Here is a 25,779-nt window from a genome sequence, read left to right on the forward strand (position 1 = left end):
TTTTTTTTTTGATTCGAGAAAATATTCCACCAGTCAGTCTCTGTGGCACAATCGGTTAGTGTGTTCGGCTGTTATCCAAAAGGTTGGTGGTTCAAGTCCACCCAGGGTCGGGTTTCTTTTGCGATGTAAACATTGTTTTCGCATCGGTCGATTGGATTTCTCAGCTAAATCACAGCCATTTTAATATTTGTAGGAAATGCGATTGTTCAACACGTGTCAAAAATGTCCAATAATGCCCAACATCGCAACTCCCCAGAAAACCATATTCACCCAAGAAAAATGATCGTCGAATCGTCATTTATACTCCCGTCACATCCTCTGCTGAAATATTTTAAAAATACAATGCAGATTTGTTTGAGAACTTGACAAGCATTGTTTTGTTAGCACTGTGCAGTTGGATTTTGATATTTTGACATATTTACCTTAATTTTAAACTGTAAATACTGTACAATCTATTGTAATTGTGTTGTAATATTAAAATATGTTAGCTGAGGATGCAAAGGGGTGAAAGGGAAAGGTCAGAGGGTACAGTAACAACAAGGTTAGGATTGGTGGAGGTGGTAGGGGTGTTGATGGTTTTTCTCTGTAGAGGATGATTGAGTTTTTTATCGTTCTCTGAAGTGAGAAACTGGAAGAGTTGGGAGTTGAGAGATCTGATGAGGTTAGTTATAAAAGGAAGTTGATGTGGAGCTGTTAGCTGTAAGAATTCCTTAATGTCTTTGATGTTGTCATCAAAGATAAACTGCAGTAAGCAAAGATAAAAAGAAAATTATCTTTGCATACTGCCCTGTCTTTCTAACAACTGAAGAAGGCATGGAATAACCTTTTACTTGTTCCTTTGCAGCCTACGCATGCCGACGCAGCTACAGTATAGTTCTGCAAGTCCATCTAAAATAACTTTGTTAATATATGCAGGTGATAAATTAACGTGTCTGAGTATCTTTTCCAGCTTTACTGAATTACATCAACTTGCCCACCGAGGATAAGCGTACCTCCGTTGCCCGAGTAACGTGACGCCTGTGAATGACGTGTAAAGAGCGCATTCTATACCTAGTGGAGACGGACAACGTTTCCAGCGCTGGGTTTCAGGGGCTTTCCCAACCTCTCCTCGACCTTTAAACGCCTTACATAGTAAATTTACATTATCCTGTAATATGAATTTCCCTAACAGAAAAAAAAAATGTAACAGAAGAAACTCTCGTAAGGTTAAATTCCCCCCCCACGATTACAACCTCCGATTAAACTGCTGCCTGGCCGGTGTACGCGTCGCCAGTCCGCTCCGGCTCCGCAGGAGACGGGCTGTCAAACCCGAGACGGGAATCCGGGTCCGGGCTGCCCCACGGGTGAGTGAACCGCCGTCCTCTCCGGGCTTAGTCCGGACGGAAGCTCAGTAGTACCTAGTGCCCTGTTCACTAACTGCTGTAGGGTACGAGAGGTCGGCGGTGACTAAACACTCCGCCTGCAGGGAGAGGGACGGGACGGAGACGGTTATTCTCTTCTGGCAGTTTATTTTAACTGTCACATTTCCACCGTCTCTCTCTCTCTTTCATTTTCGTCCTGCTCTCTCCCGTTTCCTCGTCACATGGCCGCCGCATGGCCAGTCAGAGAACAAGGAAACGCGTGTATCATCATCGTAAACCTGTTCAGAGACGGAAGTAGAGAGCTCTCTTTAACTTAAAAATATTTTAAACTGCATAACCGAATAAAACAATGACAACGGCCCAGGGCATAAACGCGCACCAGTTTCTGACGCGTAGGCGGACTTCAGAGGCGCCTGACTCCTTTTGTCGTTGAACCGACTTCTGTCTTCATTACTTCGGAGTTTCACTCCTACTTCGTATCAGAAATAAATAACTTTCCACACGACTTTACAGGAAGCTGGAAACAACAGGTTCGAGAAGTGATATTTACATGTCTCTATATATAATACTTTCCGTACAAATAAAAGGTATAGATGTCTGGGGGAGGCTCAGTGGTTGTTATTCCTGCCCTGGGATCAGTTCAGAACCTGGGGTGCTGTCTGTGTGGAGTTCTGAACTGTGTTTGTGGGGGTTTCCTCCTGGTGCTCCAGTTTCCTCCCAGTCCAGAGACAGGCTGGGGGGTTAATTGACTTCTTGGTGTGTGTGTATATGTGTGTGTCCTGTGATGGACTGGTGCCCCGTCCAGGGTGTGTGTGTGTCCTGTGATGGACTGGTGCCCTGTCCAGGGTGAACCCTGCCTTGTGCCTGTTGCTTGCTGGGATAGACTCCAGCTCCCCCCTGTGACCCTGGACTGGATACAGCTGTTAGAAAATGGATGTCACTGTCCCCGGTCTCTTTGTGTGTGTGTCACTGTCCTTGGTCTCTCTGTGTGTGTCACTGTCCCTGGTCTCTCTGTCTGTGTCAGTGTCCTCGGTCTCTCTCTCCAGATGCGCTCCAGAGGTGGCAAGGCTGTAGACTGGAGGATGATGGGAGTGTGGCTCTGTTGGATCACTACAGCTTCAATGGACAAGACTTCCTGTCCTTTGAGGTGGACAACATGACCTGGAGAGCAAGTTCCCTGGAGGCAGAGGGCACTCAAAGGGACTGGAACCAGAACAAGATTAAAAACCAGTATACCAGATTCTTCCTGGAGACTGACTGTATGGAAACACTGAAGAGATTCCTGCAGTACAGAAAGAAACACAAAAACCACACAAAGGTGAGACAGAGAGATATCAGATACAATATGAGACAAATGCACCTAGAAGCTCTACACAAGAAGTTCCCCCATGTGCAGAGGAGTGGGTGGCACAGTGCAGTTTCTGGGGTGCTGTCTGTGTGGAGTTTGCATGTTCACCTCATGTTTGTGTGGGTTTCCTCCCACTTGCTGGTGGGTAAATTGGCTTATGGGAAATTGGCTCGTGTGTGAGTGTGTGTCTGTGTCTGTGTGAATGTGAAGCTTGTGTGATCCTGTGTGAATAGGACGTGTCTGCAGTGCTCCAGTTCTACTGTGATCTCCTTTCTTAGCCTGAGGAACAGACAAAGAGAAAATGTGTTTGATTTGTATAATTGTCTAATACTGACATGTTTTGGTTGTAAAGGTTTGCAGAAAGGAGCCACACAATATTTTGTCTGTGCAGCGATGTCGCCTCACCTTGCACAGTGTCCACACTAATTCTCAGTGTGTTAACATTGCTTCCGGTCTCCCTCTCAGTCTCTCCTCAGGTGTTTGTCTCTTCCGAGCATCTGGGAGACACACAGAGCTGTTCCCTGTCCTGTCTGGTCACCGGGGCTTCAGTCCTAGAGTCATAGAGGTCAGTTTGTCCAGGCCTGGAGAGACCGAGGGAGAGGACGTGTGGTCCAGTGGGCTCAGACCCAATGGAGACAGCTGAGGAAGAGTGTGGAGATCTGAGAGAGTAAGATCGAGGAATACAGCTGTACTGTCACTCATCACAGCTCCAACCACAGCGTCACGCTGAGCTGGGGTAAGTGTCTGGAGCAGATCAGTGTGTGTTATACTATATCACACACGGGGGTGAGAGTGGAGCAGATCAGTGTGTATTATACTGTATCACATACAGGGGTGAGTCTGGAGCAGATCAGTGTGTATTATACTGTATCACATACAGGGGTGATACAGGAGCAGATCAGTGTGTATTATACTATATCACACACGGGTGAGTCTGGAGCAGATCAGTGTGTATTATACTGTATCACACACTGGGGTGAGTCTGGAGCAGATCAGTGTGTATTATACTGTATCACACACAGGTGAGTCTGGAGCAGATCAGTGTGTATTATACTGTATCACACACTAGGGTGATAACAGAGTCACATTATTTTTGTTATGCAGCAGGTAACGTCTGAAACTTTTCTTGTCTCTATAGCAGATTATGCCGCATGTCTGAACTCTATCCACCTGGATTCCAGACTGCATGTCAGGGTGATTCTGGCACTTCTGTGTGTGATGGCAGCAGGGGCTGTAGTCATCTTGCACCAGAAGAAGCTGTGCTGTGTGCCATTTTTACCACTGTCTTCACAAAGTCTTTTCACAGACCCCAGCTTGCTCTCCATGAGACACACAGACAGGGAGAGAAGCTGGGGGTCAAAGTGCAGGGTCAGCCATTGTACAGCACCCCTGGAGCAGTTGGGGTTAAGGGCCTTGCTCAGGGGCCCAAAGGAGTAGGATTCCTCTGCCGGCCGCAGATTTTTAAAAAAGATTTTAAGATTTTTGAAGTACGCAGGCTGGATAGCCAGTAGCCATATCACCCTGCAACTCGCAACTGGTCAGTACTTGGATGGGAGACCTCCTGGGAAAGCTGAGGTACTGCTGGGAGAGGTGTTAGTGTGGCCAGCAGGGGGCGCTCACCCTGCAGTCTGTGTGGGTCCTAATGCCCCAGTATAGTGATGGGGACACTAGACTGTAAACAGGCGCCGTCCTTCGGATGAGACGTAAAACCGAGGTCCTGACTCTCTGTGGTCATCAACAATCCCAGGGTGTTTCTCGAAAAGAGTAGGGGTGTTTCCCCAGTGTCCTGGTCTAATCCCCCCCTGGTCTTTACCAGTCACAGCCTCCTAATTATCCCCATCTCTGAACTGGCTTCATCCCTCTGCTCTCCTTCCCACTGAGAGCTGCTGTGTGCTGAGCGGACTGGAGCATCATCCAGGTGGGGCTGGAGGGGATCCCCATTAACCTGTAAAGTGCTTTGAGTGGAGTGTCCAGAAAAGCACTATATAAATGTAAGGGATTATTATTAATTTTTATTATTAAGCTGTTTAAGATGGCAACACACTTCAGGCGCATGGAACATGAATGCTGGACACGAATATTAATAAGCTTCCAATGACAACACCACAGAGCAAGAACACGTTTGAGCTGAAAGATGTATATTTCACATTGAAACCGCAGGAAGTCTGATTACAGAGTAATTATGTGGTGAATGTTTCTACCACCCTGGGGGTGTCAAAGCATGGTGTTGTAGTCCTAGATGCATTTTTTAAAACTCTGTTTGCTTTTGGACATCCACTTTGTAGGAAGAGATTTAGTTCGAGTTTGCTTTTTATTTTATTTTATAGAAATTGGCCTGTCTCATTATTGTCCAGTGCTTCAGGTTAAGGAGCTAGAATTGTGTTAAGGAGCCTCTGAGACTCCTTATTTGATATATATGGAGTACCTGGGGGACAGCTCTGTGGCTCAGTGGTTTTGCTTGGCTGCCTCGTACTGCAGAGGCCCCGGGTTCAATTCCAGACCCAGAGTGCTGTCGGGGTGGAGTCTGCATATTCTTCCGTGTGTGTGTGTCCCTTATTGGACTAGCAGGGTACACCACTATCCATCCTGGATGCATGCACATGATCTCACAAAAGACTTGAACGCGGGTGCCTTGTGCTTCCATTGGATGACAGAGGAGCTACGACCACGATGATTACACAGTACCTAGTTTGGATGATGTCTTACGCTCATGAAAGTCGACTGCAGTTCCAGATATTGAGCAGGTATATTCAAGATTTATACAACCCTGACAGCCTCGATCCTTTCTTGACAGCCTTGTTAGGAGCAAAGGCAATTACTGCTATGTTTAATTACTCTGGTGACCGACACCAAGCTGCATGGTCACTATAATCCACTATTTATTCCATACATGCCAGCGTGATTAAGTAGCACTATAACCCTGAGTATGCACAGATATATACAGTATGTCTCCTTCAAGAAGTTCCTTGAAGTATGTTCCTTTTAAATCATTAATACTACACTTTCTTATATTGATTAAATGAAATGGTCTGAGACACATGTTTGAAAAGTTTAAAATAGGCATGAGGGCGTTATCTACAATACAGTATTTCTAAATGTAAGAATGTGAGAGTTGTGTGGACCTTATCTTTTTTTTACCTTGTTTAGTCTTTTTTTTGGTCAAGTGCAATTGTATTACAGTATGTAGCCCCTGACGGTGTTATTGGTGTTATATGTTATATGTACTCTTGTTTGTACGGTATAAATTTTTGCTGTTGCAATAAAAAAAAACGAAAGTCGTGCATAGCAACGGTCACTAAGGAAGTGCGGCTTAATCCTGGAATTCCGGTGTCCGTGCAGTAGAGGGAGACACTCCCTCCGCTCTCACAGTGGATCAGCTGTCACCCTGCTCACAAGGGGGTGGAGGGGATCCCCATTAACCTGTAAAGAGCTTTGAGTGGAGAGTCCACAAAAGCGCTATATAAGTGTAAGCAATTATTATTATTTATAACAAATCAAATTACTTAAGAACATATGAAACGTTAATGATACCAATAGACAATTCAGCTTATTAGAGCTCAGTGTTTGTTCTGTACACATGTACTTATAATACATGGAATAATTTACAAAGATCCCACTACGTCCCCCTGTGTAGAATAGATGTTCATAATCTGTTTAGTCTATTGTTAGTCTCTAAACTGTCAAAATTGAAAATCTGACGTTTAATCATATTCCACTTACTGTAAGTCCACCTGTTCTGATCTGTGGTTTCAATGTCATCAACCATCAACTAACCAACCATTTTTATTCTCCTTAAAACTTTTGAAATCCAACTTTTGAGCAGCTGGTCAGAAAGTCAAGTTGCCCAGTAAGGCTGATCGAATGTTCCCTTCCAAACATACGTGAGAGGAAAAATACACCAGTGATTGCCAAAGCAAACAATTCTCAAAAAGTATTTCCTTGGACCTGAATACTACTACTACATTTAAATGTGATAATATATATATATATTCATTAAACAACTCTCAATGCATTTTCACTGTACTGAGACCAGACCTTGATGTTTAAACAGAGAACCACTCATAGAGAAAATATTATACTATATCCATATATATTGAACCTTAATATAAATGCTACGGTATTTGAAGCTTGCATTATTCTTAGACGTCGGTCTGTTGCCAGTGGCCAGTCGCCAGTGTTTCACAGAGGAATCCTGTGCAGACTGATCCTCCGACACTCAGTCTCCCATAGGGTGGCACTGCCCTGTGGAGCAAAGACATCACCGATGAAGTTCCTGGCGTTCAGAATGCGCGTCGCCAAGGCTGTGCTGCTTAAGCATCTCACCATCTTCCTCCTTGTCTTTCGAGAACACCACGCCGTTGTCCTCCTGGCCCCAGCGCAGGCTGGTGTTGCCCAGCTCGGTGTGCCTGGACAGCTCTCTCGTCACCTGTGGAGGGGACAGTACCACAGCAGCCCGGGTCAGAAATCAGGGCCCGGTACGTCTTCCTGAACGAGAGCCGCGGTCTTGTCGCGGCAGGGAGGACGCGATCGCTGGGCGAAACAGGGAAGCAGCAGCAGACAGCGCCTGTGGTGGGTGATAGTGGTCTGTAGTGGGAGGTGGCAGCTGGAGTGAGTGCTCTGGAAAACGTGGGACGTAGTGGGATTCAAAGTTGCAGAACGAAGCAGGGAGGCAGCCAGATAGGTGACGTCGAAAGCAAGCAAAGCCCGGAGCCGATAGATACCCAAGCGAAGCAGCTAAGAGACGAGGTCGAGGCGAGAAATCTTCGACGCCAAGGAGCAAACACAAGGGCAATCCAAGAGCAAGGTCGAGGGAAATGGGGTCAAAGAATCAAGGAAAACTTGACTAAGGAACACCAAGGCTCAAGCCTGAACTCCCTAACACTGAGCGAGCGGAGGGCTGACTGTGAGCAGGTGGAACTGATCTTCCACCCAATTGCACTGTCACGGCAACCAGGTGACTGACAGGTGGCCACGTCGGTTGCTGTGGTTACTCGGAAGGGTCTTTGAGCAATCCAACGTGAGCAGGCATGATAAAATAAACAAAGCCAGCAAGGGAAAGGTCAGCGCTTCGATATAACTGCAACTATGATCTCCAGTATTCTCTCTCTTATATTCTAGTTTAAAGCCCTTATTAACTCTATAACTCTACCCTGCACTTTTGGGCCTATTCATATGCTCCCTTAATTCAAAATGCCAAAAGGAAGATAATAGTAATTTCTTCTGTTTGTTTTGTATTGTGTTTATTAATCACTTCCACTCCCCAGTTTATAAATACTCCCAGTCTGTCCACAGTTCTGCGCTAATCTTCTCTTGCTCCCCTCCCTCCATCCTATCTTGACCCTTGCAACTGCCTCCCTGGCTCATTCTTCACAAATGATTTCCCCAGCCAGGTGAGGTAACACTACAATAATAAGTACACTATCCCTTTATATTCATCTGATTGTTTCCTGAATTCCTAAAATGCTGCTTTTTAACCAAAGAAAATCCCCAATAATGATTCATATTGGTAGGAACCCACTGCGTGCAATGTGTGACAACCATTATGATTGAGTGTATTTCTGATTTCTGTATAACAAAGCAATGTGTGGCTCATTATGCATAGCATTGACTGGATGATCTTTTTTGTCTACTGCAGCTCCAACAGTATGATTTGCTTAGTTTCTTCTTTACGAGGAGCCTGGAATATCGCAAGCCACCTATGCACACTGACACAATCTAGTAGTCGATTTCCTATACCTGGACCAGAAGCCACTCTTTAACATCTGGGTCATTAGGATTCACTTCCGAGTCCATTAATATCCTTACTCTCAGCACCACTCTCTTCCCTGTGGAGGAAAGGATGAAAACAGCATAGAAGACAAAAAAAGAGGCAAACCCCATTCTGAAGTAGCATTAAGTGATTCACCCTGCCTGGTCTGAGGGACAGTTATATGGTCAAGGACGTCAAAACATCACTTACAATATTACAAAAGACTGGTGCTCTGAAGGTGGCTCCAGAGTCTATCCCAGCAAGCAACAGGTGCAAGGCAGGGTTAACCCTGGCAGTAATGCCAGTCCGTCACAGGGCACACACCACAGCTCATTTTCCCAGGAGCCGATTCAAAACCTACCAGCATGTCTTCGTACTGCAGGAGAAAACCCACGCAAAGACAAGGAGAACATTCAAACTCCATGCAGACAACAGCCCAGATACTGAACCCAGAGCTCAGGCACTACGAGGCAGCAATGCTAACCACTGCACCCAGTGCACCCTGGGACCGACTCTGGGCCACCACAAGTGCGAACTGGACAAGCGGTCGTGGAATAGCAAAGTGAAGGCGACGTTCCCCGCAAGGTTACCCCCATAAGGCTGTCGAAGTGGCACCGCGATAACTTACCACTGTAGCAGAAGAAAGCGTAGGTGGTATTGCAATTATAGTCATTCCAGGAGCCTCTCGCACTCCCCTGAAGATTCACGGCGCCACAGCTCTCGATGCCGCCATAATTGTTGGGCTCGCCCACGTGCCAGGGGCGGAAAGTGGAGACGTCCCCATCGGACCACTTCCAGGGCTCGGTGAACAGTCCGATCCAGACCTCCCTGCCTCCGGCCGTAACTCTTACTAACTCATTCTCGCTCTGGCTCCTCACCCGGGTCAGGTCGGTGTAATGTTCTCTGCAAAACGTCAGGGCTTCTGTCCAGTTCTTGGCCTCAGCCACCAGGAAGTATTGATCGGCTGCGCCTTCCCCCCCTGAAGAAGTGAACCCCAGTCAGTAGTCGGGTTGAGGGTCGCGGAGCAGCCTCGGCAAGCAACAGGCAGGATACCACCTGGATGGGACGCCAGTCCACTGCACGGAGGCACAAGCACCGCATACAGTCACACCAGGGCCAAACATTCCCAGCAGCCAATTCACTCACCAGAGCGTCTTTGGACTGTGGGAGGACACTGGAGCACCTGGAGGAAACCCCCACGCACAAGGGGAGAACATGCAAACTCCACCTCGCCACCCCAGGATTTGAACCCAGGGCCCCGGTGCCGCCATCCCATCAGCCCAAGAGCCACTCAAAGGATTCAATTCCGAGAACAATGGGGAATTTCATAAGGAGGAATTACTCGTACTCCCAAGCCCCCCCCTCCCTCCACCACCTTCACATGCAGTAGTCGCGTGAGAAAGACCGTAAAAGGCCGTAAAAGACTCAGGGGCCATTTACCTTGATAGCAAACGGAATAGCTCGTGAAACTGCAAGGGCGATCTGCCCACAACCCGCCGCCGACCATCGCCACGCAGTTCTCCTTGCCGCCGTAGTTGTTTGGTTCTCCCGCACGCCAGCTGGTAAAAGCAGACCTCCCCACGCCGTAGAGGTAGCCCCCCCCGAGGGACCACTGCCACAGGTCCCAGACATAGTACAGGCCGGTCCAGGCGCAGCCCTTGACCGGCTCGGTGGTGGCAAGGAGCTGCTCCAGGTCGGCTGGCCCACTCACGGTAGCCATGTCCGTGTACTGGCCCCTGCAGTACGCCCGAGCCCCCGCCCACGTCCTGCGCTTGCTCACGAAGTGGTAGCGGTGAGGTGAGACCAACTCCCAGAGGCCTGAAACACAGGAGGCAGGGTTGAGGCTTAGGAGCAGGGGTGACCAGCTCGCGATGCCTGGCCAAGCCTGCGCACGACGTGCCAACGCGTCGGAGAAGCAAATCCGGTCGGGGAATGGCCCGGCACTTCTCAACCCGACATTTGTGGCTGTCGTTTTGAGTGGTTTTGTCTTCCCTGGGGGAGGATTTCAAATGGGTCTGCCAATGCACTGTGAAGTGGCACAGGGGCTTTAGGACTGCAGTTTCTCAGCGTTGGGACGCTGGGTTCAGCTCTGCTTCTGGTCTGGTTTGTATATTCGACACTGTGCTCACGCTGGGTTTCCTCTAGGGTGCTCCAGTCTGCTCCCCAGTCGAAAGGCATGCTGGTATGTTCACTGACGTCTGGGAGAGTTAGTGCCAGTGTGATGGAGTACCACTCCTTGTGCCTGCTGTTTACTGGAATAAGCTCTGGCTGTCCCACCACCCTGAACTGCATGAGGTGGAACAGGTGGGAGGATGGAATATCATATAATCAAGAGCACCGCTGATATCAAAGTCAGGCGGAACGATTAATTGGCAAAAAGCAACGGCATCAACAAGACCAGATGATAATCAGTCTAAGATGGCGCCGTGTTAGTGGCAGCCTGCTACAGCAGGTCTGTGTCTTTTTGTTGTCTTTTTGTTTCTTTCAGTTAGTTAATGCTAGTGTGTTAGTGTTTTTTCTTCATACCTTTGCCGGCAACTAGATTTGCGATCACAACATGATGGATACTAGAAAGCTGACATGCTTTTTCTTGTTTTTTCTGATACTCGGACCTCTGTTTCTATCGGGTTGCAATGCCGATAGCTACAGAGGCATTGTCTACACGCATGACCAGCTGATCGCGCTAGCGCGTCCGGCTCTACTCACTGGAGAGAAGCCATTGGTGCCGGAGGAGCTGAGGAGGAGAAGCCGAGGCTGTAGGGCTGGTGCGACGCAAAAGGCGAAGAGAAGGAGATTTAAACCCTACCTTCCTTCGATCATCATGGGAAATGTGCGGTCCTTAGTGAACAAGATGGACGAACTGGGAGCATTGGTGAGAAGACAGAGGGAGTATCGTGAATGCAGTATCATGTGTTTCACCGAGACGTGGCTGCAGGAACTTATTCCGGACTCGAACGTTACCATCGGCGGCTTTCAGACGGTGCGGGCGGACAGAAACACCGAGAGTGGTAAGAGGAAAGGAGGGGGGCTCGCGGTGCTTGTCAACAACAGATGGTGGACATACTCATTTTAAGGAGCGCGTCTGTAACCCGGACACCGCGGGAGTTTACATGCGCCATCTTTGTTGTTGTTTACATTCCACCTACGGCAAACGCAGAGGTAGCGTGTGACGTCATAAACACAGTCACAGCCAGTCTACAAACAAAGCACCCTAGCGCTTTTATAGCTATTTCAGGGGACTTTAACCACGTATCTATTTCCACCACTTTGCCTACTTTCCACCAATTTGTTAAGTGCCCGACCAGAGAAAACAAAAAACTGGACTTATTATATGCCAATGCTAAGGATGCATATAGTTCCACAGCCCTTCCCCCCCTTGGCAGATCAGATCACAACCTTGTCTTGCTTACACCACTATACAAGCCTATTGTCCAGCGTCAACCTGCAACCATGAGGACTGTGAGGAGATGGTCTCAAGAGGCTATGGAGGATCTACGTGGTGCTTTGGAGGCCACCGACTGGGATGTGCTGTGCGAACCACATGGGGACGACATAGACAGCATGGTGGACTGTGTCACTGACTACATTAACTTCTGCGTAGACAAAACCATCCCCACCAAAGACGTACACTGCTTTTCCAATAACAAACCCTGGATCACCAGCGACTTGAAGGCTCTTCTGAATGACAAGAAGAGAGCCTTTAGGAGGGGGGATAAGGAAGAGGTCAAGCGTGTACAGAAGGAGCTAAAGCAGAAGTTAAGAGAGAGCAAGGACGCCTACAGGAGGAAAGTAGAGGACAAGCTGCAAAGGAATAGGGTAAGGGATGTATGGATCAGCATGAGAGAGATCACTGGCTTCAAACAGGCTGGGGGTGCAACAGAGGGGAACCTGGAGATGGCCAACGAGTTGAACCAGTTCTTTAACAGGTTTGATTCTGGGTGCTCTGTGGCTCAACACCCATCCCCCCACAGCCACACGCTCCCTAACCCTTCACAGCTGCGACTGCCTAACACCTCCTCCATCCCCCCACAAACATGGCCGCCTACAGCTACAACCCCCGACAGCTACTCACCCACCCATCCCCCACAGCTGCCACTCCAACACCTCCGCCATTAACACCTGCAGCACTGAAAGCCCTATGAGCACCATCCCCCAGGCCAGGCTGACCATCACAGCTGACCAGGTGAAGAAGGAGCTGAAGAGGCTGCACCAGGGTAAGGCCACAGGGCCAGATAACATCTGTCCCAGAGTCATGAGGGCCTGTGTTGATCAGCTGAGCGGAGTGCTCCAGCGACTATTCAACCTGACCCTGCGCTTGGAGAGTGTCCCGGTGCTCTGGAAGACATGCCTGGTCCCGGTACCAAAGAAAGGGCGCCCCTCTGTCCTCAACGACTACAGACCAGTTGAACTGACTTCTCACGTCATGAAGACACTGGAGAGGTTGGTCTTATCCCACCTGAGACCCCTTGGTCAGCTCATCACTGGACACCCTACAGTTCGCCTACCAGCCTAGTGTTGGTGTGGAGGATGTGATCATCTACATGCTGCAAAGGGCCTACTCACACCTGGACAGGGCTGGCAACACTGTAAGGATCATGTTTTTAGACTTCTCCAGTGCCTTCAATACCATCCAGCCCTTACTTCTAAGGAGGAAGCTGGAGGATATGCAAGTCGATGCCTCCATGACCTCGTGGATCACTGACTACCTGACAGGCAGACCACAGTCTGTGAGACTTCAGAACTGTGTGTCTGAACAGGTAGTGAGTAACACAGGGGCACCTCAAGGGACAGTTCTTTCTCCATTCCTCTTCACTCTCTATACTTCGGACTTTGAACTTCGGGTTGAACCACTTGGAACTAAATGTAACAAAGACAAAGGAACTGGTGGTAGATTTCAGGAGGAAAAAGGTCAAACCTACTCCTATCTACATCCATGGGAGTGGCGTGGAGATGGTGGACTCGTACAAGTACCTGGGAGTGCACATCGACGATAGACTGGAATGGTCTAAGAACATCGAGGCCATCTATAAGAAGGGACAGAGCCGGCTTTACTTCTTGAGGAGGCTCAGGTCCTTCAATGTATGTAGTAAGATGCTACATTTGTTCTATCAGTCGGTGGTGGCGAGCGCCATTTTCTACGCAGTGGTATGCTTGGGCCCTGGGATTAGAGCTGTGGATTCTAAAAGGCAGAACAAGCTCATCAGGAGAGCAAGCTCTGTCATTGGGTCTGACCTGGACCCCTTGGAGGTAGTAGCTGAGAGGAGAATGGTGTCCAAACTAGAGGCCATCATGGACAACATCTCCCATCCCCTCTATGACAGGCTTGTAGAAATGAAGAGCATGTTCAGCAATAGACTGATTCATCCACGGTGCGACAGGGAGCGCTACAGGAGGTCATTCTTGCCTTCTGCCATAAGACTGTACAACGCATCCACCTTGCGTCTGGACAGAGGCAACATTGACAGTGACCTGTTTCTGGACTGAACGCATCTACACATCTACTGCTACATCTGTCCTCTTCTTTTCTTTTCCCGTTTACAACCGTTTTTTGTGCAATATATGCCAGGGACCCGTGCAATACATTTATATTTATATCTATATCTATATTTAGATCTATATTTATTTTCATATGTGTGCTACGATTTTTCTGCGTACTGTTCTGTTCTAGTTTGTTCTTTGTGTGTCCGGACTGTGAGTAACTCTTTTAGTGCACCCCTCACTGTACTGATTGTATTGTATTATTATTTTTATTATTATTGTATCATTCGTTACACTGTGGCTGTGTTGTCTGTGTAAAGCTGCTGTTGCGCTGCACTTTCCCTCACGGGATCAATAAAGTATCTATCTATCTAAGGAGGTACAACCTCCGAGTTGGTAGGCTGGTGGCCACAGGTTCTTTGATGAGCAATCGGCCCCCTGGTCATTTCTGTACTTTGCTCAGATCCAGATGAGCGGACCAGTCCAGACTGCAGACGATCGCAGGTGATACAGCGGGATTAGCGGAGGCCGAGAAGCGGGCAGCAAATGAAATTAAAATGATTTAAACCAAAAACACCTGACAGATCATGTCTAAGTGTGGGGTTCTGGCGTGCCGGCAGGAAAAACAAACTTTCAATGCAAAACTCAGGGAGGATACTCGGGGAAAAGACAGGTGTTTATGCTGATGCGTCGTTTGCATCCTCGAAACAATGTGAGCGAGCCATAAGCCACAGGCACAAGGCAGGACAGATGAATGACTATGTTAACACAGGGACACCAGCCTATTGCAGGGCACAGATATGCCCACACTCACACCAGGGCCAATTTTCCCAGAAGCCAATTAACCCACCAGCATGGCTTTGGACTATGGGAAGAAACCGGGGCAAACCTATAAGAAACACACATGAACTGGAGGCACATACCAACTCCAGACAGCAGACAGCAGAACTGAATCCAGGGTGCAACCACTCCAGTCATTGGTGAGCCAAGTGCTTATGAGACTTTAGCCATCTTGATCCTGCAGAAAGAGACTGTGTCCCCAACAGAAAAAAGTCTTGAACAGTCTCCTCACAAAGCATATAAGTAAAGGAAAGGCTGTGGAAATATGAAGATAACATGGAATGAAGGGCCAGTCCTGGCCCCAGAGCTCTGATATTCACTTTTGAGACTATAAGACTGTTATTCACTGTTGAGACTTTAGACTGCTAAATAGCCAACCTGCAGCTCCTTTAGCAAATCACCTGTAATGGCTACATGGACACACAGTTTTCACTGTATTCAGCATAACTGCACTACTTGTATATATTGCATACACCATGGACACATAGCAGCTCTACTCATATTGAGTTTTATTCCATTTAAAAAAATGTAACCTCAATTTTGTGATTTTGTGAATTTTGTGATTTCTGTGATTCTTGTGGTTTTTGTGAGCTCGCAGAAAAAGACAATTCATTGCCAGCAACTACTGCTGCTGCATGCCATTTTGTTGTGCATCTGATAAATAAACTTTGATTTGATTTGATTTCTGAGCCTGGAGGGCTTTTGTATCTTTTAATCTTTATTCCATCCTAGGCTCTTAATACCTGGATTTGGACCAGGACTGAGACCTCCAGATTTAGAAGCATCTTGAACCTTTCCCAGTGGGTTTTAAAGGGAGCCTGCAAATAATCAAAGGGCATATTGATGTCCTTTCCTGGACTCTTAATGGTTTGAATACACTCTAAATGCAATTAGACTCGATTGGCACTGTTATAAGGCTCTCACTCATAAATTTACCTGTCACACTCCAGGACCAGGAGTAAATAACAGTGCTTTGATCAATTAATAAAGGCCTGGATCACCTGGACTATGATCGATTAAACAGGTGGTCTGTTCAATAAAGTAACTAAGGGATCATTGGGAGCAAACATCAATAAAACTGGCGATTCAGGGTGACCTGTAAGATTTACTAGACCTGAGCTCTCCCTGGGTCAGGATCAGAGAGCCCTGCGCTGACTGGACCAGAGTCATAGAGCCCTGGACTAACTGGACTGGTGGCACAGATCCCTGGAATGACTGGACCAGAGTCACAGACCCCTGGACTGACTGGACCAGAGACACAGACTCCTAGACTAACTGAAACAGAGTCACAGACCCCTGGACTGACTGGACCAGAGACACAGACTCCTAGACTAACTGGAACAGAGTCACAGACCCCTGGACTGACTGGACCGGGGACACAGACCCCTGAACTAACTGGACCAGAGTCACAGATCCCTGGACTAATTGGACCGGGGTCACGGACCTCCTTGACTGACTGGACCAGAGGTCACAGACCGCCTGGACTAACTGGACCGGGGACACAGACCCCTGGACTGACTGTATTGGGACTGATTGTAAGCTCCAGCCCTTTCAACACCGAAGTTCAGAGGTCTTTTCATCTTCCATCTCTGCCGGTCCATATTGGAAAGGAGAGAAAAAGCCCACATGAGGAGATTACAATACATATACTGTATATAATCATTTTTTTAAAACCAGCCATAAATTAACCTTGGCAAATTGTCTATAACCGTTCACTGTTTTTTTTTCCCTATGACACTATATAAATTTGTGACCAATTCTAAATAAAATTAACAAGTAGGCAGGAGCAAACGGTGTATTTGAATGAAGCTGCACACATATTTCTTTGCCTCTTTACTGGAGAACTCCGAAAAGGTCGATCGTGCGCCCCAGGAAAAACCTTACAGGCCATCATGGACATCTCCCATCTTTCCCTCTAAGACATGCTTGGGAGAATGAAGAGCACATTCAGCGACAGGCTGATCCACCCGCGGTGGGACAGGGGGTGCTACAGGTGGTCATTCGTGCCTTCTGCCATCAGACTGTACCACTCATCCACTGTGTGTCTGGGCAGGAGCAGCACTGACACTGACCTGGTTTTGGACTAAACAGTAAACTCTCTGCTTCCCTCTGTTTTTTTTTTCCCCGTTTACAACTGTTTTTTGTGCAATACATGCCAGGGACAATATATTTATATTGTGCAATACAACTTTTTTGTGTACTGTTCCGGCTTGCTCTTTGTATATTCTGGACTGTGAGCGACTCTTCTTAGCGCACTTCTCACTGACTGGACTGATTGGATTGTGTTTTTGTATTGTTGTATCATTTCATTACACTGTTGCTGTGATGACTGTGCTGCTGTCGCACTGCAATTTCCCCTCACGGGATCAATAAAGTATCTGTCGATAAGTAACCTTCGTTGTGTTTCAGATAGTTACAGAGAGCTGGTGACACAGTTCTGTTCACATACTGGGGCTGCCCTCCCATCTATACAGGACATTGATGACAGATGGTGCCTGAGGAAAGCTCTAAGCATCATCAAAGACCCCCACAGACCCCAGCTACAGACTGTATGACCCTCTACCATCTGGAAAACTGTACCGGAGCATTTGGCCCCAGGCTACCAGACTCAGAAACAGTTTTTACCCCTGCACTATCAAACTATTAAACTCCCAGCCTCTCTCACTCTCACCTCACCTCTCACCTATGATCTGAACCTCACAGTGCCTTCTTTCTTACCAAAAACTCAAACACACATTGAAATCTACCTCTACCTTACATGTCAAAAAGCTCACTCCCCATAATTTCTATCCTTTTATTTCATTCTGTTGATGCATGTTTTTGTACATCTGATGTTGTTTTGCACATTACCTGTTACCTTTTGTTGTTTTGCACACTGCCTGTTGTTGTTTTTGCACACTGCCTGTTGTCTCTGTCTTTCTTTTATTATACAATTGATTTGTTGTTTTTTTGTACTACGTATCGTCTGAGAGCTCGCTAAATAGCATTTCGTTATACCATATACCTGTATATGAGTATAGTGACAATGAACTTGAACTTGAACTTGAATACTGTGCAGTAAAGCAACATCATCTTTCCAAACAGAGGTTCAGGGTTAGTCCACACAAATGAAAAAAGGACTCACTAACCTGAGACGATTAAGGTGAGGCATATCTTCTTAGCCATCACTGTGGGTCGGTGAATCTGCAATCAGAGAAACACTTAAGAGCTCCTTTCAGATTTCTTCGATTTTCATTTAGATGTAGTTTCCAATTAGGTTCCAGACTTTAGTGGCCCAGATGGGAACTTGGCTTTGCCGGACAAACACAACACATACTATATAATATAATATATAATATAATATAATATAATAAAGACATAATACATGATCAATTTACCAAGACCTGGGATGGAGTGGCGTCCTGTCCAGAGTGTAGCCCGCCTAGTGCCCTTTGCTTGCCAGAATAGGTCCTGTGGCCTTGAATTGGTAAGATCAGATCACTTTTATTAGCCATATTCAATTTCTTGCATTAGGAATTTGTCTTTTCACAGACCCCAGCTTGCTCTCCATGAGACACACAGGCAGGGAGAGAGAAGCTGGGGGTCAGAGCGCAGGGTCAGCCATTTATACGACACCCTTGGAGCAGCTGGGGTTCAGGGTCTTGCTCAGGGGCCCAACAGAGTAGGATTCCTCTGCCAGCCGCGGGACTTGAACCGGCAAACCCTTCCAGCCACAGGCACAGAGCCTGAGCCACAGAGACACCGATTTGTTTTTAACTGGATAAGCAGTTACTTAAAGCAAGGTGATGTCATGAAAATAAAGGAGAAGCTGATCGTTTTTCATCTTTCTCATCAGGTTCTCCCTGGGTCAACATCGCTTGACCGGTACAGTTTCACTTAAGGCAGAGCCTGGCTTTGGAGTCGCCACTTACTCCAATAAAACAACCAACCACTCCCTCTTCAAAACAGGTCACATTGCGGGCTTAAAGTGAAATAAACGCTCTTTTTGAGCCCTGTCGGTTCGCTTGGTCCTTAAAAAAAAACCTACCCGCTTAAAAGTTCCCAGACTCTCAAACGAACAAAGCTTACATTTCTCGCAGGTTTGGACATTGATAATCTTTAAAATGTCCTGAAATTTCCCTATAATCCTCAAAATCTTCTTCCACACCTCGAAACAGTAACATCGGGATTTCCTAATAAGTCACTCATTACACAGCGTTTCTGAAACTTTGCACTTTTTCTGAAACTTTGCTCCTCGATATTTTTTTCCTCTCTAATTTAGTCACCACTCACCCTTCTTCTCCCCTCTGGATGCGGGGAGTGTCTCCGACGTCCCGGGATGCTGCGTAGACACGGACTGTTACCAGGACTGTACAGCCCTCGGATCACCTAGCTGCGGTCCCCAAGGAAACCATTTGGGCTTAGCTAGGCCCTATCTAATTGATTCTCTGCAGGGACAATATTCAAATCGGACTCCTCCCCCCACCCCGTGCCAGGTGCCTAGGCAAATCAGTCTCTCTGCTTTACTTTGGACTCATTTAAATTTTAATCCCTGGCAAATCAGGTTTGGATTTATATCTATTGGGGTGGGGGGATACATTTGTTTTCTTATGGCCAAGGTCCAGCAAAACCAATACGACAAAGACAAAACACTGTCAACAAAGAAGGTGGCGCAACAAAGTTTCAGCAGATTATTTCAGAAAATTAGTTTACACTGTTCAGAAGTCAGATGGTGGCACAGTTCTGGTACAGTGGTTAGCATCCTTTGACAGACTGGCACCCTTTCCATCAAAGGTACACTGACAGGCTGAAAGAAGTCTTTAGTCTGAAGGAACTGAGTCTCTTTAGTCTGAAGGGAGTGTCCCACACTGACAGGCTGAAGGAGCTGAGTCTCTTTAGTCTGAAGGGAGTGTCCCACACTGACAGGCTGGAGGAACCGAGTCTCTTTAGTCTGAAGGGAGTGTCCCACACTGACAGGTCTGAAGGAGCTGAGTATCTTTAGTCTGAAGGGTAGTGTTCTACACTGACAGAATCTCTTGAGTCTTGAACATGGATCAAAGTCAACCCATCTGATTTCTTCGGAATGAACCATGAAAGTGGAAACTACCCTAAATTGAGAAGAAGAGGCACCAACATTATATGCACTATTCTAAATGAGATCCTCCTACTCCTACTGTGCGATACAATCTTAACACAACATAGTTTCATCTGTGCTGGCAGTGTCACGGACATCCAAAGGGACTAACCGTGGGGAGCAGGAGAGCGGAAAAAGACCCATATGCGTAGCGGCGAGACGGGAAAAAGGCCCGGGCTCATTAGTGCAAAGAGTTCAGGAATGCCGTATAGAAACCTATGACCTCAGGGAGCGGACGTGGGGCGCCCTGGTGCTAGGCGGGTCTCAGGACATCCGAACGTCAATGCTGAGCGAGGACAGAGTGCAAGACCCAGAAATATATAGCCCAAGGGAAAGAGAGGGACAGGAAGGACAGCAGACCGGAAACTAGGGAGAGGACAGAGAAGGAGCGCCCTCTGGCTGCAGAGGGCGTGACAGTACCCCCCCCTTCATGGGCGGCTCCCGACGCCTATACAAATACATGAGCTGCCCAGCACTGGGGGGAGTAAAAACCTCATTTAACTGAAAGGAAACCTCCGGGAGTCCACGGCTGAGAGCTACCCCCTCCTCCGGGGTATTAACCTTTATTGGGTGGAGGAAGGGGGGTCGAGTAAAGCTCCGGAGACTTAAAACAAAAAAGTACACAAGCACAAACACAACAAACAAAAACCTGGGCTTTACGCAGAGAGTGGTGGGGTGGGATGTCAGGACTATAGGACAGTGCTTTACACAGAGAGTGCTGGTGGAGGGATGTCAGGGTCATACGACAATGCTTTACATAGAGAGTGGAGGGGGGTGGGTGTCAGGGCCATACGACAGTTCTTTACGCAGAGAGGGCTGGGGGTGGGATGTCAGGGCCTGACAAAACTGCTTAACGCATAGAATGGAGGGGTGGGTGTGAGGGCAATACGACAGTGCTTTACTCAGAGAGTGGAGGGGTGGGATGTCACGGCCTGACGATACTGCTTTACGCAGTGAGTGGCTGAGGTGGGATGTCAGGGTCTGACGATAATGCTTTACGCAGAGAGTGGCGGGAGTGGTTGTCAGGGCCATAAGTCACTGCTTTATGCAGAGAGTGGCAGGGGTGGGATATCAGGGCCTGACAATTCTGCTTTCCGCAGATAGTGGAGGGGGTGGGATGTCAGGGCTTGACGATACTGCTTCACACAGAGAGTGGCGGTATTGGGATGTCAGGGCATGAGGACACTGCATTATGCAGAGAATGGAGAGGTGGGTGTCAGGGCCATACGACTCTTCTTTACGCAGAGAGTGGCGGGGTGGGATGTCAGGGCCTGAAGATACTACTTTACTCAGAGAGTGGCGGGGGTGGGATGTCAGGGGTTGACGACTGCTTTACGCAGATAGTGGCGGGGGTGGGATGTCAGGGCTTGACGATACTGCTTCACGCAGAGAGTGGCGGTATTGGGATGTCAGAGCATGAGGACACTGCATTATGCAGAGAATGGAGAAGTGGGTGTCAGGGCCATACGACTCTTCTTTACGCAGAGAGTGGCGCGGGTGGGATGTCAGGGGTTGACGACTGTGCTTTACGCAGACTGGATGAGGTGGGATTTCAGGGCCATACGACAGTGCTTTACGTAGAAAGTGGACGGGGTGGGATGTCAGGGCCTGACGATACTGCTTTACGCAAAGAGTGGCGGGGGTGGGATGTCAGGGGTTGACGACACTGCTTTATGCACAGAGTGGAGGGGTGGGTGTCAGGGCCATACGAGAGGGCTTTACGCAGAGAGTGGCGGTATTTGGATGTCAGGGCCTGACGATACTGCTTTACGCAGATAGTAGCAGGGGTGGTATGTCAGGGCCTGACGATACTGCTTTACGCAGAGAGTGGCGGGGGTTGGATGTCAGGGCCGTAATACACCGCTTTATGAAAGAGTGGCGGGGGTGGGATGTCAAGGCCTGACGATACCGCGTTATGCAGAGAGTGGTGGGGGTGGGATGTCAGGGTCTGACGATACCGCGTTACTCAGAGAATGGAGGGGTGGGTGTCAGGGCCATACGACACTTCTTTACGCAGAGAGTGGAGGGGTGGGTGTCAGTGCCATATGACACTTCTTTAGGCAGAGAGTGGCAGGGGTGAGATGTCAGGGCTTGACGACACTGCTTTATGCAGAGAGTGGCGGAAGTGGGATGTCAGGGCTTGACGACACTGCTTTACGCAGAGAGTGGAGGGGTGGGTGTCAGGGCCATACGACAATTCTTTACGGAGAGAGTGGCGGGGTTGGGGTGTCAGAGCCTGACAGCACTGCTTAACGCAGAGAGTGGAGGGGTGGGTATCAGGGCCTGACGACACCGCTTTACGCAGAGAGTGGCAGGGGTGGGATGTCAGAGCCTGACAATTCTGCTTTACGCAGATAGTGGAGGGGTTGGGATGTCAGGGCTTAACGATACTGCTTTACGCAGAGATTGGGGGTATTGAGATGTCAGGGACTGAGGACACTGCATTATGCAGAGAATGGAGGGGTGGGTGTCAGAGCCATACAACAGTGCTTTACACATAGAGTGGCAGGAGTTTGATGTCAGGGCCATACGACAGTGCTTTACACATAGAGTGGTGGGGGTGGGATGTGAGGGCCATATGACACTGCTTTTCACATAGTTTGGCGGGGTTGGGATGTCAGGGTCATATGACACTGCTTTACACGGAGAGTGGCGGGGGTGAGGTGTCAGGGCCAAACGACAGTGCTTTACACAGAGAGTGGCAGGGGTGGGATGTCAGGGCCTGACAACACAGCTTAATGCAGAGAGTGGAGGGGTGGGTGTCAGGGCCATACGACACTTCTTTACGTAGTGAAGTGGAAATCTAATAAGTAAATTGATTCTTAAAAATGTAGAGAGCTTTGAAAAAAATATATTGGTGCTTTAAGATAATATATTTCAAGGATGTAACTGCTGTGCTACAGTGCGTGCAGAATTTTAGAAAACAGTTAGTCAACAAAGTACACTGTTTAGGTTAGTTTAGAAGACAATGTACCAAAACAATATATGCTGTCTGGGTCATTAGAATTAGCTGAAAGTAACTGATAAGCTTTGAATAACAAATCTAGTTTTTCTTCTCTCGCTCTATGATGTAATCTGTTTTCTCTTAGAGAAAGGGGAAGTTTTAGAAGGGACCAAGTCCTGAACTTTTTTACAGCGCAACGTCTTATAAAAACCCTGTACTGCTTGTAACAAATTGAGTCTCTGGTTGCACTTTGTGAAGTGGCAGCAGGGCTCCCAATATTGCAATATTGAAATAAAGACCTTACTCAGGTGAGAACTCTTTCTTGTGGCTTCCTTGATAGTTATATTTCCATGACAGTAGACAGTGGCGGGAGTGGGATGTCAGGGCCTGACGATACTGCTTTACGCAGTTAGTGGTGGGGTGGGATGTCAGGGCTTGACGACACTGCTTTATTCAAAGAGTGGAGGGGTGGGTGTCAGGGCTATATGACACTGCTTTACACAGAGAGTGGCGGAGGTGGGATGTCAGGGCGGACAACACAGCTTAATGCAGAGAGTGGAGGGGTGGGTGTCAGGGCCATACGACACTTCTTTACGTAGAGAGTGGCGGGGGTGGGATGTCAGGGCTTGACGACACTGCTTTATGCAGAGAGTGGAGGGGTGGGTGTGAGGGCCATAAGACACTGTTTACACAGTGAGTGGCGGAGGTGGGATGTCAGGGCCTGACAACACAGCTTAACGCAGAGAGTGGAGGGGTGGGTGTGAGGGCCATACGACACTTCTTTACGTAGAGAGTGGCGGGGGTGGGATGTCAGGGCTTGACGACACTGCTTTATGCAGAGAGTGGAGGGGTGGGTGTGAGGGCCATAAGACACTGTTTACACAGAGAGTGGCGGAGGTGGGATGTCAGGGCCTGACAACACAGCTTAACGCAGAGAGTGGAGGGGTGGGTGTCAGGGCCATACGACACTTCTTTAGGCAGAGAGTGGCGGGGGTGGGATGTCAGGGCCTGACGAGACTGCATTCCGCAGAGAGTTGAGGGGAAGGTGTCTCTTCTTTATGCAGAGAGTGGCGGGGGTGGGATGTCAGGGCCTGACGATACTGTTTTACGCAGAGAGTGGCGGGGGTGGGATGTCAGGGCTTGACGACACTACTTTATGCAGAGAGTGGAGGGGTGGGTGTCAGGGCCATACGACACTTCTTTACGTAGAGAGTGGCGGTGGTGGGATGTAAGGTCCTGACGATACTTCTTTACGCAGAGAGCGGTGGAGGTGGGATGTCATGGTTATACGACAGTGCTTTCCACTGAGAGTGGTGGGGGTGGGATGTCATGGCCATAAGACACTGCTTTATGCAGAGAGTTGAGGGATTGATGTCAGGGCCATACGACAGTGCTCCACTCAGGCCTCTGCTTGAATTTGTACTCCTCCTCTCTCTCGCTACCTCTACCTCTTCCTCTCTCTACCTCTCTCCCTACCTCTCACTTTTCCCCTCCCTACCTCTCTCCCTACCTCTACCTCTCCCTCTCTGTGGGGCCAGCAGGGGGTGCTCACCCTGCGGTCTGTGTGGGTGCTATTGCCCCAGTATAGTGACGGGGGACACGATCTGGCCCACCAGCGATGAGCAGGTTACCAGATCTAGACAAAGGGGGCAACGCTTAGTCGTATGAGCTTAGTCACACATCGCAGCGATTAAAAAAATAAAACAAACATATTATGTCTGTTACTAACGACTTATTTTTCCTACATTGAAAGTCTCTTTCTGGGTGATTTTCTAGCGCAACTGGGGCTCTTCATTTCTCCTCGGTGTCTCATCGCGGGCGGATTTGAAACAGACCACAGAACCTGCCGCTGCAGTGCTCTCGGTTAGGGGCTCTCATCCTGCATCACCAATCTTCCACAGCAGGGACGGAGCTGGATTTCTGTCTGGAAAATAAACTCCAGAGTGAGAGAGAGAGAGCAGAGAGGGGTAGGGAGAGGTAGAGAGGTAGAGAGAGGGAGAGAGGTGGAGGGCGAGGGGGTTAGGGAGAGAGGGAGAGGTAGAGAGAGGGAGAGGTAAAGATAGGAAGAGAGAGGGAGGAGGAGTACAAATTCAAGAAGGGGAAAATCCACAACACAACACATGCGTCGGCATGCGTCGGCTACAAAAGGAACAAGTAAAATGTTTCTTCCGGGCTGAAAAGAGAAGGAAGGAAAACACACCATTGCGGCGCTACGACACGAAGACGCCGAGCCAGTTGAGCACAGCAAACCCAACCTGTTCTCACAAGTTGCTTGCGCTTCAGGCGAAATAAAAGCTGCTGAGCTAAATCAGGAAAGCGGTAACTATTAGGACTGCTCACTGTTCCTCAGGCTGGGACAGGAGATCACACACTGTATTATTATTATTGAGAGACAGGCTCACTGTCTGTTCCTCAGGCTGGGACAGGAGATCACACACTGTATTATTATTATTGAGAGACAGGCTCACTGTCTGTTCCTCAGGCTGGGACAGGAGATCACACACTGTATTATTATTATTGAGAGACAGGCTCACTGTCTGTTCCTCAGGCTGGGACAGTGGATCACACACTATATTATTATTACTGAGAGACAGGCTCACTTTCTGTTTCCCAGACTGGAACAGGAGATCACACACTGTATTATTATTATTGAGAGACAGGCTCACTGTGTCTTCGTTTGTGCTGGGACAGTAGATCACACACTGTATTATTATTATTGAGAGACAGGCTCACTGTCTGTTCCTCAGGCTGGGACAGGAGATCACACTGTATTATTATTATTGAGAGTCTGGCTCACTGTTCCCGAGGTTGGGACAGGAGATCCCACACTGTATTATTATTATTTAGAGATAGACTCAGTCTTTTCCTCAGTCTTTTCCTCAGTCTGGGACAGGAGGTCACACACTGTATTATAATTGTTGAGAGGCAGACTCACTGTCTTTTTCT

General features: G+C 48.2%; 1 protein-coding gene and 1 long non-coding RNA gene across 6 annotated transcripts; one reads left to right on the forward strand and one right to left on the reverse strand.

Moving 5' to 3' along the window:
- The first annotated feature begins 768 nt into the window (after positions 1 to 768).
- On the forward strand, positions 769 to 5,994 carry LOC148670198 (uncharacterized). Of its 5 annotated transcripts, XR_015936995.1 has the most exons (4): positions 769 to 1,891; positions 2,408 to 2,679; positions 3,175 to 3,445; positions 3,851 to 5,994. It is a non-coding gene; the product is annotated as an uncharacterized LOC148670198 (long non-coding RNA). The 5 variants fall into 5 exon arrangements; XR_015936998.1 differs by having other exon boundaries at positions 770 to 1,343; positions 3,175 to 5,994; XR_015936994.1 differs by having other exon boundaries at positions 771 to 1,891; positions 3,175 to 5,994.
- Positions 5,995 to 8,702: 2,708 nt separating this feature from the next.
- LOC148670199 (C-type mannose receptor 2-like) lies at positions 8,703 to 10,636 on the reverse strand. The gene is made up of 3 exons (XM_088632956.1): positions 10,588 to 10,636; positions 9,899 to 10,276; positions 8,703 to 9,437 (listed from the first exon to the last, which is right to left on the reverse strand). Exons 1-3 carry the CDS (start codon positions 10,634 to 10,636, stop codon positions 8,938 to 8,940), a joined length of 927 nt encoding a protein of 308 aa, XP_088489082.1. The 3' UTR covers positions 8,703 to 8,937.
- Positions 10,637 to 25,779: the final 15,143 nt, after the last annotated feature.

The sequence above is a fragment of the Lepisosteus platostomus genome, chromosome 5 (genome assembly GCF_059453375.1).
Source record: "Lepisosteus platostomus isolate fLepPlt1 chromosome 5, fLepPlt1.hap1, whole genome shotgun sequence".
Taxonomy (NCBI): Eukaryota; Metazoa; Chordata; class Actinopteri; order Semionotiformes; family Lepisosteidae; genus Lepisosteus; species Lepisosteus platostomus.

What these genes read in the sequence shown, in the direction of transcription:
- LOC148670199 (XM_088632956.1), bottom strand. Translation starts at nt 10,636, where the DNA reads ATGCCTTTCGACTGGGGAGCAGACTGGAGCACCCTAGAGGAAACCCAG. An exon ending in CACCCTAGAGGAAACCCAGC is followed by an intron (nt 10,277 to 10,587) that starts GTGAGCACAGTG and finishes CCTGTGTTTCAG; the next exon opens with GCCTCTGGGAGTTGGTCTCA. An exon ending in CTATTCCGTTTGCTATCAAG is followed by an intron (nt 9,438 to 9,898) that starts GTAAATGGCCCC and finishes TCACTTCTTCAG; the next exon opens with GGGGGGAAGGCGCAGCCGAT.